Raw genomic sequence first — 16,725 nt, forward strand, 5'->3', positions numbered from 1 at the left:
ATGCTGGCCTGTGGAACAGACACCACCCAAAAAGATAAACGAGATAAACATCTCGGAGTCCTAGACAACAATCAGACCACATGCTTTCGTGTCATCCTATTCCGATAACGACACGTGTAATTTCTGGGACAGCTTAGCAGCTTGCTTTTTCCTCAATGGGCACACAAAGAAAGTAAAGAACAAAAATAAACAACTAAAGAGGGAATTAAAGAAAAACAAAAGGTCGGTCATGTGTGCCCCCCCCCCCCTCCCCAAGGAACTGCCCTATACCCAGGACAATTAAATGAGTACATGACTCCCATTGCTAACAACCAAAAAATGCACATTGCAATTTCCTATGCATGCTGCATGGGAAAAATACCAGAGAGCCACCTTGACAGTTAAAACTACATGTCTCCCTCATGGCTACCCCAAACTAGCAAACCTGTAGTTATCAGAGACGTCACAAACACTTATGTAGTATGTATATCTTTAAGTGTAGCGTGTTAGTTATGTTAATGTTAGAACTTGTATTATTAGGTCTTTGTCCCCATCGGAAGAAAAGTATTCCGTTATTGAGAGGGAAACACTTGCATGTGTTTGGGCTTTAGAACACTTTAGAAAATTCTTGTGGGGTAGGAGTTTTACATTAAGATCTGACGATAAACCCTTGACCAAACTTCTTACTACGGAAGGGTTATCTAGAGCTACTGCTAGGATTGCCAGACTCTCTATGAGGTTACAAGATTTTTCGTATACTATTAAGTATCTTCCTGGTGTTCAGAATAGAACTGCTGATTTTCTAAGTAGAATGTCTCTACCTTTAACTGAACTGGATAGCAATCCTTGGAATGAATTTTCAGTAGCCAGTGTTTCTTTTGTAGATATTTTTCAGGGATGTATTGAACAATCGGATTGGTCCGCAGCTGAGAATGATGATACTATTTTTCAAGAAATCAAAGCCAAAGTTGTTGCGGGTTGGCACACTGTGGACAAAAAGAATATTACTAATGAAATCAGAGGATTCTGGGAAGTCAGGAATGAGTTGAGTATTAATGATGCATTTTTGTTGAGAGGAGATAAAGTTGTGCCTCCTTCATCGTTAAGAGAAAAGATTATCAAATTGTGCCATGAAGGTCACTCTGGTATCACTAGAACTAAACAGAGAGTTAAAGCTTTGTATTGGTGGCCTGGTGTGGACGTTGCTGTTGAACGTTTGGTTAGAGATTGTGTACATTGTGAAGTTGCAGATAAAACTCATAAAACTCTCAATCCTCCTTCTTTTCCTGTACATTGTCCAAAGGCTCCTTGGCAAGAACTTAGTTTGGATTTTATGGGGCCTATTTCTTGGCATGATGGTTCCACTAAATATGTAATTGTACTAGTGGATATATTTTCAAAGTGGTTTGAGTTAACTTTGGAAGATCGCATAAACTCAAAGTCTGTAATTACATTTTTGGATTCTGTATTCATTAGAAAAGGTTTTCCTGCCTGTATTTTGACGGATAATGGTGTGCAATTTAAATCTGATGAAATGAAGCAATATTTGCGTGCTTCTGGAATTGAACAAAAATTTGCTGCACTATATAATCCTACCGGAAATAGTGTGGTGGAGAGGATTAACAGAGTAATTAAAGGTATTATTCAGTTGTCTAACAAATCTAATCTTTCTTGGGAAAATGAGTTAAAGAAAATGTTATGGTCCTATAGAGTTACTAGTCATCCTTCAATAGGGTGTAGTCCTTTTTCCATTATGAGGAGTAGGATTCCATTTTCTAAGGAGAATCCAAGTTGGATGAATAGAAATTCATGTATTTATTTAGATTGGGATGATATCAAACAGCATATTGAGGTGTCTCAACGTAAAAATAAGTCTTATTTTGATTCAAAGCATGGGTGTAAACCGTGTAATCTTTGTGTTGGCCAGTGGGTACATGTTAAACTTGCTAAAAAAAACTCCTAAAGGAAGTAGTAAGTTTAGCCAACCACATCAAATTGTTAAAATTAACAATAATACAGTTGTTCTTGACAACAATGAAATTTGGCATATGAATCGTTTAGCTGTGAGTAAAAATTCAACTAATGAGATTGAGGTCATACCAGATCAGAGATTATTTTGGTGGATGTTGGATTGTGATTCTTGTTCAACCTCTTGTTCTCAAACTGTCATGGAGGATGGTTCTTTGCAAAATCTTAATGATTCAATTGTTGACAATTTCACTCCGAATGTATTTCAACCTTCTTCGTTTGGGGAGGTTTCTTCTAAGGGTCTTGTTGATTCTAATAATTTGACTCAACATGAGTGCATTAGAACCCCTTTAACAACAGAGGGGTGTGTTACATCTGATAGTGTAAGAACTGCGCGTGGTAGAGTTGTTAAGAAACCTTCGCATTTGAGTGATTTTGTTTGTGATTAATTTCTTTGTTTTTCTGTTTTTTTTAATTTTTTGAAGGGGAAAGATGTGTAGTAATGTAGTATGTATATCTTTAAGTGTAGCGTGTTAGTTATGTTAATGTTAGAACTTGTAATATAAATTCTATGTTCTGAATTCTATGTAACCGGGTGGAATCTGAACGGTAGATTCAACCTGGGGCTTGAAGTGATAAGACCTATCGTGTATGATGGAATAAACGTCACTTTTACCAACGAAGCTGTCTGCAACTTTATTCAGATACTACAACTTAGTATCCATCTGTGCTTTCTCTTATTCAAGAGGCCAATGGATTAGCTCGAAGACCTACATATTTAAAAATGCAATTTGGCTCCCTGCACTGGTGGCTAGAAGTGACTGCTTCATAACTATGTGGGTCTATTGATCCAAATATTGACGTGGACTTATAAGCACTTTACATAATAACTGTCATCAGAGTACCGAAATGTAGAGTGAGTGAAAGACTGGTTAGAAAATATGTTCCCGTTGATTTCGGGCTTGCAAACCCCTGTGTTCCGAAACTATACAACTTAACGTCAGCATGACAATAATTCACATTAAACACTAGAGGTGCAGGCCACCGTAACCCAGCACATTAGATCTGTTACATCCACTGGGCTGGCACTGAAATGCACAATTTATAACTCTTTGTTATTCCTTGTATCACCAAGGCCCATTTTCTTTCTGGTCCTGTAGCTCTCGGTCTAACCCATGGACAGCCTCCAAAGAGTGCTCTACCATGGCAGTGACACAGCAGCACTGGGCCTGGACAGAGTATTTGAATCAGCAACCCATTCCCTGGGATAACCAAGCCGACATAAAGCACTGTTCCCCTCGGCATGTCTCACCAGCTCCTGTTCCTTCTCCTCCTTCTTGCCCCCGGCTCCTGCGGGCTTCTTTTCGTCCTTTGCGGCAGGCGGAGAGACCGCTTTCTTACGGCTGGCGTCCTCCATCTTTGCTGGTGGTTTCTTTCCGGGATCCTGCGCAAGCGCGTCCCCACGCGCCCGGCTCCGGAAGGCGGGGTCAAGTCAAGAACCGCCAGTCAGATAACGCTCATGCTATCTACCTCACGCAAATAGTTCGATTGAAATTGTTGATTGGTTACAAGCCCAGAGGGTTTGTCAGAGCGAGGGTTGACACGCAAAATAAGTTTTTGAAGTGTTCACGAGCGAAGATTTGTTGATAAGAGGGAACATTTCCCGATCCAAGATGGCGTTTCTTTGCTTAAGTCACAGTCTGGTGAAAGGTGGCATTCCGATAGAACTAAAATAATAACAATTCAGTTTATTTAACGTCCCACAGGTGAGCACCATGCTGCTGGGAAGAATATCATTACTATATTTTCTCATATGAATTTTGGGCAGCCTGCTAGCTTCTCAGCCCCATCCATCAACTGTCATCCATCATTCAGTCACCCAAGCATTCCACACATGGCCCACACACCAAACATTCCATTCAGGACACTCACACAGGCTGAGCAGACAGGGACAGGGAAACATGGGAGAAGCAATCCATAACATAAGGATACTACAGATTTATGCGTGAAAATGCTTCATGTTTGTGCGTTGTGTTGCTGCCAGTTGTTGACTTACATCTACGTCAGGACCGGAGGATCCGGTTATGCTTCTCATTTCTTTACTGCTTACTTACAGCAGCCAATGAGAGAAAAGTTTCAAAACACTACTTTAACCATAAATACCAATATGCCACCTGACCAACCTTAGAGCATAGCCCTATATAAGTGTTGCGCTCTCGCTGGCCTAGCGGAGCGCGCGCCGCAAATATGGGACACCACTCACTATTACAGTGTCGGTGCAACTGCCCACGCAGGGCGAGCCCCCTTTATTTAAACCACGGCGTACGCCACCGTCGTGGCGTACGCATAGCGTCCTCGCTACCCGCGCTCTAGCGTCAGACGCTAGAGCGCTAACTGCAACATCCCTCTCCAACTTGGATAACAAACTTAACTATAGTCCTCGACCGTCACTCACTTACTTGGCATGCAAAGTCTCTGAGGCGGCTGCTCGGCGGGGGGTTCCCCCTCAGTCCATACCTTGCGGTGGCTCGGGTGTTGGGACTGGATGGGCGATCACTCTCCGCCTCGCCGCCCTCGGGGGCAGGGTGACCCTGCTCTGGTGCTGACCCGTGCCTGACGGGGGTTGGCAGGGGTTCCAGGCCTGGGATCGGGGCATCTTCCTCCTCTTCGTTCACCCCTCCATGGTGGTGTTCGGTGGCCTCCGGAATTCGCTTGAACCACGAGATGTTCCGTGTGGCCGATTCCGTCCCCCTCTTTGCGGTTACCATCGTACCCCGTCTCTGTTCCACTGTCCAGCTCCCGGGCTCATATCGAGGCTTGAACTTCCCTCCGGGTCTTCTGTTCCTTACGAGGACATTGTCTCCTGGCCTGATGTCGCGTTCCCGACTGCCTCTTGCCCGGCTCACTTGTTGGTTCCGGTGCGCTCGTCGTTGGAGGGCCCGCTCCGCTTCGAAAGGTGGGGGGGCCCACCCAGGGGCAGTAGGTAGACCGTCGCGACGCGTCCCCTTTAGCATGAGAGTCCAGGCTGCTTGCTTGGTGGAGCAGTGTGGCGTGCTCCGATATTCCCCTAGGAATCGTTGAATCTCCCGTTCAGGGTCTTGATGTTCAGCACCTGCTATCCGTATAACTTTATTCAATGTTCGCATAAAGCGTTCGACCTCGCCGTTGGCTTGCGGCCATTGAGGGGTGATCCGCCGGTGTCGTATGCCTTGGTGTCTGAGGAACTCCCGGAACTCATGGCCCTGGAATGGTGGGCCATTATCACTCTTCAGTTCTGAGGGACGCCCAAACATGTTGAATATCTTCTCCAGAGCGGGCCCTACAAAGGTGAATGTTGTAGATGGTAACGCCTCCACCAGGGGGTATTTGGAGAAATTGTCGATGACGACTAGTGTCACTCTCCCGTCCGGGAGGCTTCCGAAATCTACGCTGACCTTGTCCCACGGGTGAGTTCCTGGTTCCTCCGTCACGATGGGAGCCGGAGGTTCGGGCCGCTCGTCACCTGGCAGGCCGGGCAGCTCTTCACCACGTCCTCTACCAAGCTGTCCATCCCCGGGAACCATATCTTCGCCCTCATTCGGGCCTTCATTTTTTCTGTTCCCTGATGACCTTTGTGGGCGATGAGTGTGGCTTGGCGGCGCAGTGCTGTTGGCATGACAATCCTGGACCCTCTCAGGATGATCCCGTCTCGGGTCGCTCTGAGCTCGTTCCGTATCCGCCAGACTTGTTGCAGGTCTCTCCTCTCGTCATCTGTCCACGAGTTGGCGGATTGTATGAAGTCGGCACACGACCCTTTTTGGAGGGCTTCTCGGGTCCTGGCCATCACGGTGTCATGCTCCGCTGCTTGTAGGATCTCCTGGATCGTCAACACCTGGGGGCATGTCAGGGCGGCCAGGAGGTCAAGGTGTGCCTCGGCGTCATCCTCATCTTCCTTTCCGGTATGGGTAGGCTCACTTTTCTCTGGGTGCCTTGACAGGAAGTCTGCCGGATTCTTGGCGCCGGGCCGATATGTTACGTCCATCTGATATTGCTGCAGCCCAATAGCCCACCTCTCAATCCTTGGTGGTGGGTGTGGTGCGGTCCCTTTGAAGAGGGGCACTAGCGGCTGGTGGTCCGTCACGACTGTGAACGGGTGCCCACAGACGTACAGGTGGAAGTGCCGACAACCCCATCGTATGGCCAGTGCTTCTCGTTCAATTTGAGAGTACCTCTGTTCAGTTGCTGTTAGCGCCTTGCTGGCATATGCCAGGGTCGCCCATCTCCCTGGTTCTTGCTCTTGGGTGAGAACCGCTCCCAGTCCCACCGGGCTGGCGTCGACGAGTAGCTCGGTCTTCCTTGTTGGGTCGAAGTAGACTAGTGTGGCCTGGTCAAGGAGCGCGGTTTTGATGGCCTGAAACGCGTCTTCTTCCCGAGGCCCCCCCTGCCATAGAGTGTCGTTCTTCGTGAGGCACCTGAGTGGCTCAGCAATTGTAGCCAGGTTCGGGATGAAGCGCCCGCAGTAGGTAGCCATCCCAAGGTAACTGCGTACTTCGGAGGCGGGAGCTGGTGTTCCAGATCAGGGCATATAAATTCTCCCTACTTCCATGGATAGAGTAATTTCACAGATACACGCACATACACTCACCATACACTTGGGCCCATTTCACTAACATACACTCGGATTACTCTATAAATACCAACCATGAGAGAGGAAACTCCTAAACACCCTGCATCTACAACAAGGTCGATAAGACCTAATTGACACTGTCTTGAGTCATGATTTAAACAACAATAATCACAATAAAGTACTCAATAATTGACAAGAAATAACCACCAACACTATATTTTAAAATTATGATTCTTTATCTAAAATTAGTTCAAATAGAAATGCAATCAAAATAAATCATTATTCTCATAGTTACCTATTCTAGCTAAATGTCATAAGTAAGTCAGGACAGGTCTCTTAGTAGAAGTCAAGTCGCCGTCCTCACAGCATCGATCCTCACCAACGCAAGTTCGGAAAGAAGTGGCCTCAGAAATCCAAATGCAATGAACACGAACCCTCTCTAGTCTAGTATATTTATAATCAAAAGTACAAAATAATAGCAACATAAAATGTTCTCGATTTCCGTTGAGCCGCTGAGCAGAGCGAGCAGGAAAGGATGTAGCATCGCTACATTTGGAAAATCTCCGCTCAGAAAAAATCACAAAAATAAAAACGGAAGAAGGAACTCAAATTTACAAATGTTTCTTTCGAAGCCGCTCTTCCTTGATATCTCTAGCAGAGTCACCACAAAGTTGACAATGTTCATTGTACTTTATCCTTGCCCAAAGACTTTGGACTAACGCCCAGAACTGCTGTCCTCACGGAAAACTTTTTAAACCAGGCGAAGACTGTGGTCAGGTGACTCTCGACCATGTTCAGCAAGGCCTTCTCATCAAAATTCAGTCACTCGAGCGTAGGCTTTAAACGACAGCCATTTTACGATAGGCCAAAACAGACCATCTTAATTAAAAGAGACAAAAACAACGTTACCACAGCATAGTGATTAAACAGTGTTAACCCCACTAATACCCTTATGTGTATGTAATTATCTAGCCTTTGCAACACATTTAAGCATTAGTACACGTTATTTCAAAAGCGTTTTATGCTTTAAAACAAACAACACTTAGCAACATTCATTTAATAAAACCTGCACATTATTATTAAGCAACACGAATGCATCCCCACGTATAGTTTTCTCCTGTTAGTTCGTATTGGTTAATTAGAACATTTACACAAAACAAATAATTAACGTTACAAATTAATATTTTTAATTTTCGACATATAGACAAACCAGAGCTTAAAAACCCAATAGATTTTCAACAGAAAACTCTGCTCCAGCAATCCCCCCTTTGGTGATATTATCACCAAATAAACAACCCAAAAAAAAAAATGTTGTCAAATTTAGTCCCATTTTAGGAGAAATTGGAAATGTCTTTTTCTTTTTCACAACACTACACACCAGACTCCCTTTCATCATCCCTCTTCGTCTCCAAGTAAACACTCTCCCTCAATTCTTCTAATTCTATTTCTTGTGGATCTCTGTTTGAACTCTTATTTCTCTTTTCAATATTTCTTCTGATTAATTCCTTTTTCCCTCCCCTGTTTTTACAACACAAACACCCCAATCTTAGTATCAATAAAGCAACAATTACACAAGTCAAAGGAAACAATATCTTACCTATAATAGTACTACCTATTTTTGCAATAAAACTCTTAACAGCAACTATTTTATTAGCTACTTTGGTCCAGATACTTTCAGCTTCCAGTGGTACTAATTCTTCATGCAAATCAGTAATATTTTTGATATAGACCTTCAGGTCTTTGCTTTCGTCAGGAATGTAAGTGCAACAATGTTGAACTTTCAGCATTCCACAAACTCCACCCTCCTTGGCCAATAGAATATCAAGGGCAAGTCGATTTTGCATAGACATGGCACGTACGGCAATCATTTCCGTATTTACCAAAAGAAACCCTCCAGCGGTACTTGTCGACAAGCGATCCACCACTGTTGACAATTTCCGAATTCGATATGCATTTAAAGAAATTCCCACTGCTGGAATTAAAGCTCCAAAAATATCACCCACTATTTCGGACCAAGTTTCTCTCTTAAATCTTGTTAGTAAATTAATATGTTCTACATCTTCTATTCTATCTATATGAAAGATCTTTGGAAAGACCAGGCCCACATAACACGTGCCATACCAATGGTCAGGCAACCTGTAATAAGCCTTGTTCCCACAAACATAATACACTCCTGGGAAAACTGGATCCTCTCCTCCTTTAAAACCCCATCCTGTCGCAATGAAGTATGTATCATGACACTCACTAGTCCCAACAAAATATGTATCATATTGGGATTTCTTCCTTGTAATGCATAGTTTACCCTTCTGTGGTGCATCTAGAGCTAACGTTGGACTAACCCCATTTCTCAATTCTTTCCCCATCTCAATGTCCCAAATTGTCTCACTCATTTTATATTTCCCTACCTTTTCATGCATGCTCATTCTCCTTTCCTCTACCATGTTTAGGAAAGCCTTCTCCTCTTCTTTCAAACTACAAGTCAAATTATTCTTAAAAATGTAATCTAATGTTAATTCTTCTTTCTCAATAAAAATCTCACCAAAAATGTTAGCTTCTTTAGCTGGATTCAGCCTTTTGTTCATAGATAATTGCCCAAAAATATTATCTTTGTTAGACATCTCATAATCTATTTTCCCTAACAAATAGAAAACACTACTTAACACACTACATGAAATTCCATACGTAGCTGGTAAATGGTGATAAGTAACACCCTCTGAAACGGATGCAGGTAACTGCATACATACGTAGCAATCCCTCACTTCCATTGTCTTCACATATTCATACAATAATTTTGAAAAAACATTACTAGAAAAATCCTTAATTGACCTATCTTTATGCATGTAAGTATTACTAATTCTAGTTGGGACTACTTTTTGTGAATTCTTCTCTACATTAGTCTCATTCTCAGTATGTATCTCAAATGTACCTATTGTAACTCTAAATGTAACTAATAAAGCTAAAACTCCCCATAATAGCATTAATAATCCAGTACAGCAACAGCACATTCTACACCATCTTTTCAAAAAGGCACATCTACTTTGATTATTCTCTATGTTAGTCATTTTACTACTTTGACCGTGTCTTTTGACTTAGCCTCTACTACTCCACTACTGCAATTCTTTATTTCTGGATTACTTCAGACAGCTAAATTTCAGACTTTCTCCTTTTCACTTTTCACCAAGTGATTTCTTCAGTTCACTCAGTTTGGATATTCATCACTCTTCACTCCTTCTTCAGCAATATCAAATTGTATCAGATCATCAACGACATCTTGTGCATCCGACTCTTCTCCAATGTCAGTCAGGATAACTTTTAAGATTCCAACAGACTTTTCCTTTTCCTCAACCACTTTTCTCAAGATCCTCTCCGGATTGTCTCGATTCACTGTTTCTTCTTCTTCTCCTCCTTCAGACAGTGCCACATAAGACCATTCCGGTGATCTGTAATTTTGGTTGGGTCTTCTAATTCTCTTTATCTCCTCCTGTTCTCTTGACTCCTTTTGCTCCTTTCTCTTCACTTCGTTTTGACTCGACACCTCATTCACTTGTTCAGCTTTCGATGTATTTGCTCTTATCAGTCTGTATCTCAGCTTCTTTACTCTGTTGTTAGGCCAAAGATCTCCTCTTACAACCTTTTTTGGTCTTGTTTCTTTATTATTTCTTTCTCCAATCCAAGTTCTCTTTCTCAGAACTCGACCCTCTGATTTCTTATTTTCACTCTCATCCGATTCTGTTTCAAATGCCTCTTGTTCTTCAGCAGTTTTCCTTCGCTCCACACTCTTTATCACCACTGTTTGAGACTTCCCTATTTCTTTCCCTCCTCGGGTCTCCAACACGCAATCTTCTTGCTGTCTACTTGTCCCTTCACCTAGCTCATCAGAAATATTCCCTACACCTCCTCGGGGGTCTTCCGCAATCTGTCCCTCTCTATCTTCTTCTGACCCTACTTCTTCAAGTGTAATCTCAAGTGGATTTTCAACCTCCTCATCTGATTCAAGAGTAATCTCTGTGGAACTGCTCTTTTCTCTTCTTTCTTCTCCACTGCTTGTTCGAACTTCAGGCTCTCTTACAGAATCTGATCTCCCTTTTGAAACTCTCAATGTTTCTCTTGAAGTCTCTCCTGGAAAGAAAGAATCACTCGACTCTCTTTCTCCTTCAACTCTTCCAGAATTTTGATTCCTTGTCACTGGTTCTGTTTCTTCATCATCACTGGAATCTGACTCTTCAAAATACTCTTTACCAGTCCCTTCTTTTGGGTTTGGAACTCTCAGAGTATGACTTGCATGCACCCAGTTCTTCACACCAGCACACTTCACTGCAGTTGTCGTAGTCAGAATGACTTGTCTAGGTCTTCCCCACCTTGGAACCAAGCAATTTCTTCTTCTGTGCACTTTAATCCTCACCCAGTCCCCTGGACTCAGATCATGAGCTTGCTTCTTCTCAAGTGTAGTAGCGTCTTCTCCAACCTGGTGAAACACAGAATGAACTGCGTCAGCCAGGCCTTTACAGTAATCCAGAATCATGTCATCAGTTATTGTCATCAACTTATTGACAGGTACAAATGCATGACGCATTGCACGTCCCATCAACATTTCATGTGGACTCAAACCAGTAGTTCTATCTGGAGTAGATCTAATAGTCATTAACACTAGAGGCAAGACATCAGGCCATTTCATTCCAGTGGCTAAACACATTTTACCAATCCTGTTCTTAATTGTGCCATTTATCTGCTCCACAACACCAGAAGCCTCTGGTCTGTAAGCACAATGTAGCTTCTGCTGTATGCCCAATGCTTCACAAATCAAACTCATGAGCTCATTATAGAAGTGTCCACCTCTATCAGACTCAATCGTTACTGGAAATCCGTACCTAGGAATCAACTCTCTTAACAGTAACTTTGCAACTGTTATTCCATCATTTCTCCTAGTCGGATAGGCCTCCACCCATCTTGAGAACAAACAGACTACCACTAGAACATACCTCAATCTGTTCACTTGTGGCATTTCAATGAAATCAATCTGCATTCTGGTAAAAGGACCACCTTCTCTGCCTATTGTTCCAAGACTCACCACTGTCTTTTTCCCAGTGTTAAATTGCTGACAAATCAAACATATTTGACAAATGCTTTCTGCAATCGTCCTGAACTTTGCATTGTACCAAGTCTGTTTAAAAGACCTGATCATCGCATCCCTTCCCAAATGTCCCTGGCCATGATACATCCTTGCCATTGCTGACAACATAGAGTTAGGCATGACTGGTCTACCATCTCTATAGATCCAAACATGATCTGTTTCTCTTGGGGCACAACCTGCCTTGATCCAGTCTTTCTTTTCTTCCTTTCCTGCCTCATCCTGCAACTGTTTCACCTCATCCCACGTTTCTAGGACATTAGTAAACATCACAGAACAAAAAGACATTTCCCCTTCTCGTTCCCTATTAATTGAGTGATTATTTTTAGCACAATACTGTGCAATGTCATTTGCAAATCTGTTTCCAATTGTCACAAAATCATCTCCTTGTCCATGAGCAGCACATTTTACAACCGCTAATTCCTTAGGCAGCTGTATTGCCTCAAGCAATCTTCCAATCACCTCAGCATTCTTTATTGGAGTCCCACTCGACGTCAAGAAACCTCTCTGTAGCCAAAGCTGGCCAAAATCATGCACAACTCCAAATCCATACTGACTATCAGTCAACACAGTCACTCTCAGATCTTTCCCAATTTCACAAGCTTTCGTTAATGCCACTAATTCAGCAACTTGTGCAGATTTCACTCCTTTCAATGGTGATGCTTCCATAACTTCTGAAACCTTGCACACTGCATATGCTGCACTCAGCACACCATCATCATTCCTCAGACATGATCCATCCACAAACAGCACATGATCACTCTCAGGTAATGGAAGATCCCTTATGTCTGGTCTCGGTTTTGTACAGTAATCCAGCACACCCAAACAATTGTGATCATCTTCTGTCTTTATCCCCACACCTTCATTATCTGGCAATAATGCTGCTGGATTCACATTCACACATCTCTCAAGAGTCACATTTGATGCTCCCAGAATGACTTTCTCATATTTAGTCAGTCGACTATGTGACATATACTGAGTTCTACTTCTTGTTAAAAGAATTGCCACATTGTGAGGTACGAATATCCTCACAGGATATCCCATTATGATTCCTTCACTGTGTTCCAGACTTTTACATGTTGCAGCAACAGATTTCAGACAACCTGGTAAACCCACAGCTACAGGGTCAAGTGTCGATGAGAAGTACGCAATAGGCCTTCTCAGTAATCCATGTTTCTGAATTAACACTGAAAGTGCACATCCATTTCTCTCACTGCAGTACAACTCAAACTCTTTTTCATAGTCTGGCATACCTAAAGCAGGGGCTTCACACATTCTGCTCTTCAACTCCTCAAATGCTGCCATTTGTTCTCCATCTAGTTCCAATGGGTCTTTCATCTCACTTTTTGTCAACTTAATCAGTGGCTTTGCTATCAGCGAAAAATTAATTATCCACTGACGACAATAACCCACCATCCCCAGAAACATCCTCACTTCTCTCTGGGTCTTTGGGGCTTTCATTTCCCTGATAATTCTGATCCTGTCATCAGTCACTTTTCTCAGACCCTTTTCAATATTGTGTCCAAGATAATGCACCTCTTTCTTGCAAAATTGCAATTTAGCTGGAGATACCTTTAACCCTCCATCTGCCAGATGATTCAGTAAAGCTATGGTATCTACTTCACAAGCTTCACGTGTCTTTGATGCCACGAGTAGGTCATCAATATACTGCACTAGTACTGAGCTTTCAGGCATGATCAAACTCTCCAATGACTTTTTCAATAACTGATTGAATATCGATGGACTCTCTGTGTACCCCTGTGGGATTCGACACCATGCTAAAATACGCTGGCCAAACCTAAATGCAAAAATCGGTTGGCTGTCATGATGCAATGGAATTGAAAAGAAAGCATGACACAAATCAATCACTGTGTACCACTCAGCATCATGTGGAATCTGATACAAAATTACTGACGGATTTGGCACAATAGGACAACATGCCACCACAATTTGGTTAACTTTTCTCAAATCCTGTACAATCCTGAACTTCCCATTAGGTTTCTTTAGCCCCATTATCGGTGAATTACACGGACTACTCAGTAGTTCTCTCAAAACTCCTTGCTGAATCATTTTCTCAATTATAGGAGTTATTCCTTTAATTATTTCTGGTGTCATTTTATACTGAGGAATGTTAGGATAAGTAATTCCCTCTTTCACTGAAATTTTCACAGGATCTACATTATTCATCAATCCCACATCCTCTCCAGTAAAATCCCAAACTGTCTTTTTCACTGTGTCTCTCAGCTCTTGAGGCAAATCCTCTGGATTAAACACAGCATATGTACCAAGCATCTCACTTTCTCTATTATCTAGAGTCATTCGGTACAAAACATCTTCATCTTGTGTTTCAAAAGCTATTCCATCCGGAGTACAAAAAATTGTACAGTTCATCTTACATAGCAAGTCCCTACCTAACAAGTTTACTGGACTAGTGTCACAGACCACGAATCTGTGCATGTCCGAAAATTTCCCTATTTGTACCCTTACTGGTTCAGTAAGACGTGTCTTGATTTGTGTATTTGCTACACCAACTACTTGGATTGCTTCATCCGAGAGAGGAAGATTTCTAATATCTGCTGACCTGACAGTTGATCTTGTCGCACCTGTGTCTACTAAAAAAGTAACACTTTCTTCATTTATTTTCCCATCTACAAATGGTCCTGCCTGGTCTATTTCTAGAGTTGCACCAAGTATGCACTCTTCCTCCTCTCCTCGGCACCGTCAATAATCACCTTCAGACTCACTCCCTTCATTCTTTAACAAATACTGTTGTACCTGGTTAGAACGCCTTGGTTTGTTTACCTGCTCCTCATTGTAGAATCCCGAATCCTGATTGTACTTTTGTGACCCTCTATTCTGCGGCAAGGGCGGTTTTGGCTCTTGGCTCTGCTGTCTCACAACCTTCTGTTGTTGCTGCTGTTGATTATTCCCCTCGTTCTGCACCTGTTGATTTAAGGTTTTACTCTCGTTATTCGCTAATGGTGGATTAGTACATTCAGATCTCCAATGTCCCAGTTGGCCACAGTTGTGACAAGGGAACTTCCTCTTCGCTTCCTCAAGATTCCCCTTTCCTTTCCCTGCATATCTGGGCCTATTCCCTGAATTATTTGTCTGTTCCACCAACTGTGCTTCTTGTCTCTCCGCAACCTTCACTTGTGCCCACATTGCTTTCTCTTTCAGCTTTCTCTGTTTTGCTTCAATTTCATCACTGAAGTATTTTGCATGTCTCAGAATTTCATCTATTTTCTTACTCTGCCAATCCACTGTATGCTCACGAATTCTCTCACTAATCTCAGGTCTCAGGCCATATACAAATCTGTATACAAAATGACTCAAATCTTTGTCACCCAGGTGCTCATCCCCACTGAATTGTTTAAATGCCAGTATCAGCCTCTCATAAAAAGCATGAACTGATTATTTTGCTTCCTGATGTGTTCGATCTATCTTAACCCAGTCTGTCTCTTTTGGAGGTACTTTACTTTTCAGGTATACAATCACCTGATCATACTTCCTCATTACCTCTGGATCTGGTGCTCCTGTTCTCGGATCTCTTGGATATTCCTCAGTAGGCCAACTTACAACTATTTTACACTCAGTCCACAAATCTGCTGGAACAATTATATCAAACAGACTATTCAGGTCAATCCACAGCACTTTTGACAATTTCACAAACCTGTCTACCTGCCTATACCACTCGACGGGCTTTTCTCTCAGTCGAGGGAAATCATTCGTAAATGATAGAATATCCTGTCTGGTCCATGGAACATGTACATATCCTCCTCCAGGTATTTCTCTCATAGGATAAGCATCCACTGTTTTCTCTTTTTCTCTCACAGGAAAAGCTGAATAAGTCCTGTCCACTGATTCTTCCCTTATCTTATACCACCTATCCTTCCATTTTTCTACGTCACCCCATTTTCGCAATAAGGCGATCATCTCTTTAATCTGTCCTGTTCTACCATTACTATTCAAATTTTCAATATCCTTGTCTGTAAAATCCATCCTATAAGACCTCTGCAATGCTTTCACCTTATCAATGTCAACTCCTTGCTCATTCGCTATTGCTCTTAACCTGTCATGTGTATTTTTAGCTCTCCAGGTAATGTTTTTACACATGAATAACAATTCTCCATCATGATGATTTTTTAGAATGTCTGTAGGAACTGTCCCTACAACAAGCTCCTCTAATTCTATGCGTAACTTGGCCACATCAATTGCCTGGGAATCTTTATCCCTCTTTTGAAGGACTTTCATCCATTCATTCAAATCTTCAGTTGTTATTTCAGTAGTTCTCTTCACTGGAATCACCTTTCCTGGCACCCTCTGTGGTTCTAACATTGGCATCCCTGAACAACTAGCATCACTAGTATCCAATCTCGAATTAGACTGTACCTCTAATCCTCCACTGCATGTGTCACGTCTGGATTGTCTCAAATCATCATTACTTTCCATCCTTTTTCCTGAATCTCCTGAAGGACCAGCCAAACTTGTTATCTTATTCCCAACATATGGAACCACCAGACCATTTTCACCCATCCTCTGTTTATCAAAAACAGGCATAACCGGACCTATAGTTACAGGCACCGTAACAGCTTCCAGATTCTTCGTTAGTTCCCTAATCTTTTCAGTCAGTTCTGATGTAGTTCTGGCTAATTCTCTCGTATTCTCATCACCACATCTTTTCTCTCCCTCTTTTTCTCTAAAAGGGTTACCACTTCTTAATTCAGGTGTCACAACTTCTGTCTCAATGATACGCAATGTATCTCTTATCGGAGAAACAACTGGTGTGCTCTCTTCTGGTTCTGGTCTATATGGAGGTGGTCTCTTGTAAATCATGTCATTCAAGACCTCAACCTCATAATCGCTAACTCCATATCTTCTCACTTCTGCCTCAGGAACCCTCTCCGTACCCTTCCTTTCTTCCTTCTCGTCAACTGTTCTCATAGGATATAATCCCTCTGACATACTAGCATCTCGCCATCTCCTCATTCGGTCATGATGAGTTTCACGATCATGTTTCCTCCCAAACATGTACCTATAATTG

The 16,725-nt window shown here is 42.5% G+C and overlaps 1 protein-coding gene across 1 annotated transcript in view; it reads right to left on the minus strand.

Moving 5' to 3' along the window:
• PSMD2 (proteasome 26S subunit ubiquitin receptor, non-ATPase 2) overlaps window positions 1-3,446 on the minus strand; it is a 126,373-nt gene extending 122,927 nt beyond the window's left edge. The window contains exon 1 of the mRNA XM_085635579.1: window positions 3,260-3,446. Within this exon, the coding sequence (XP_085491705.1) occupies window positions 3,260-3,364 (105 nt within the window). The 5' untranslated portion in view covers window positions 3,365-3,446. The remainder of the gene's footprint in view (window positions 1-3,259) is intronic.
• Window positions 3,447-16,725: the final 13,279 nt, after the last annotated feature.

This window comes from Triturus cristatus, chromosome 11 (genome assembly GCF_964204655.1).
Source record: "Triturus cristatus chromosome 11, aTriCri1.1, whole genome shotgun sequence".
In the NCBI taxonomy this organism is placed as follows: domain Eukaryota; kingdom Metazoa; phylum Chordata; class Amphibia; order Caudata; family Salamandridae; genus Triturus; species Triturus cristatus.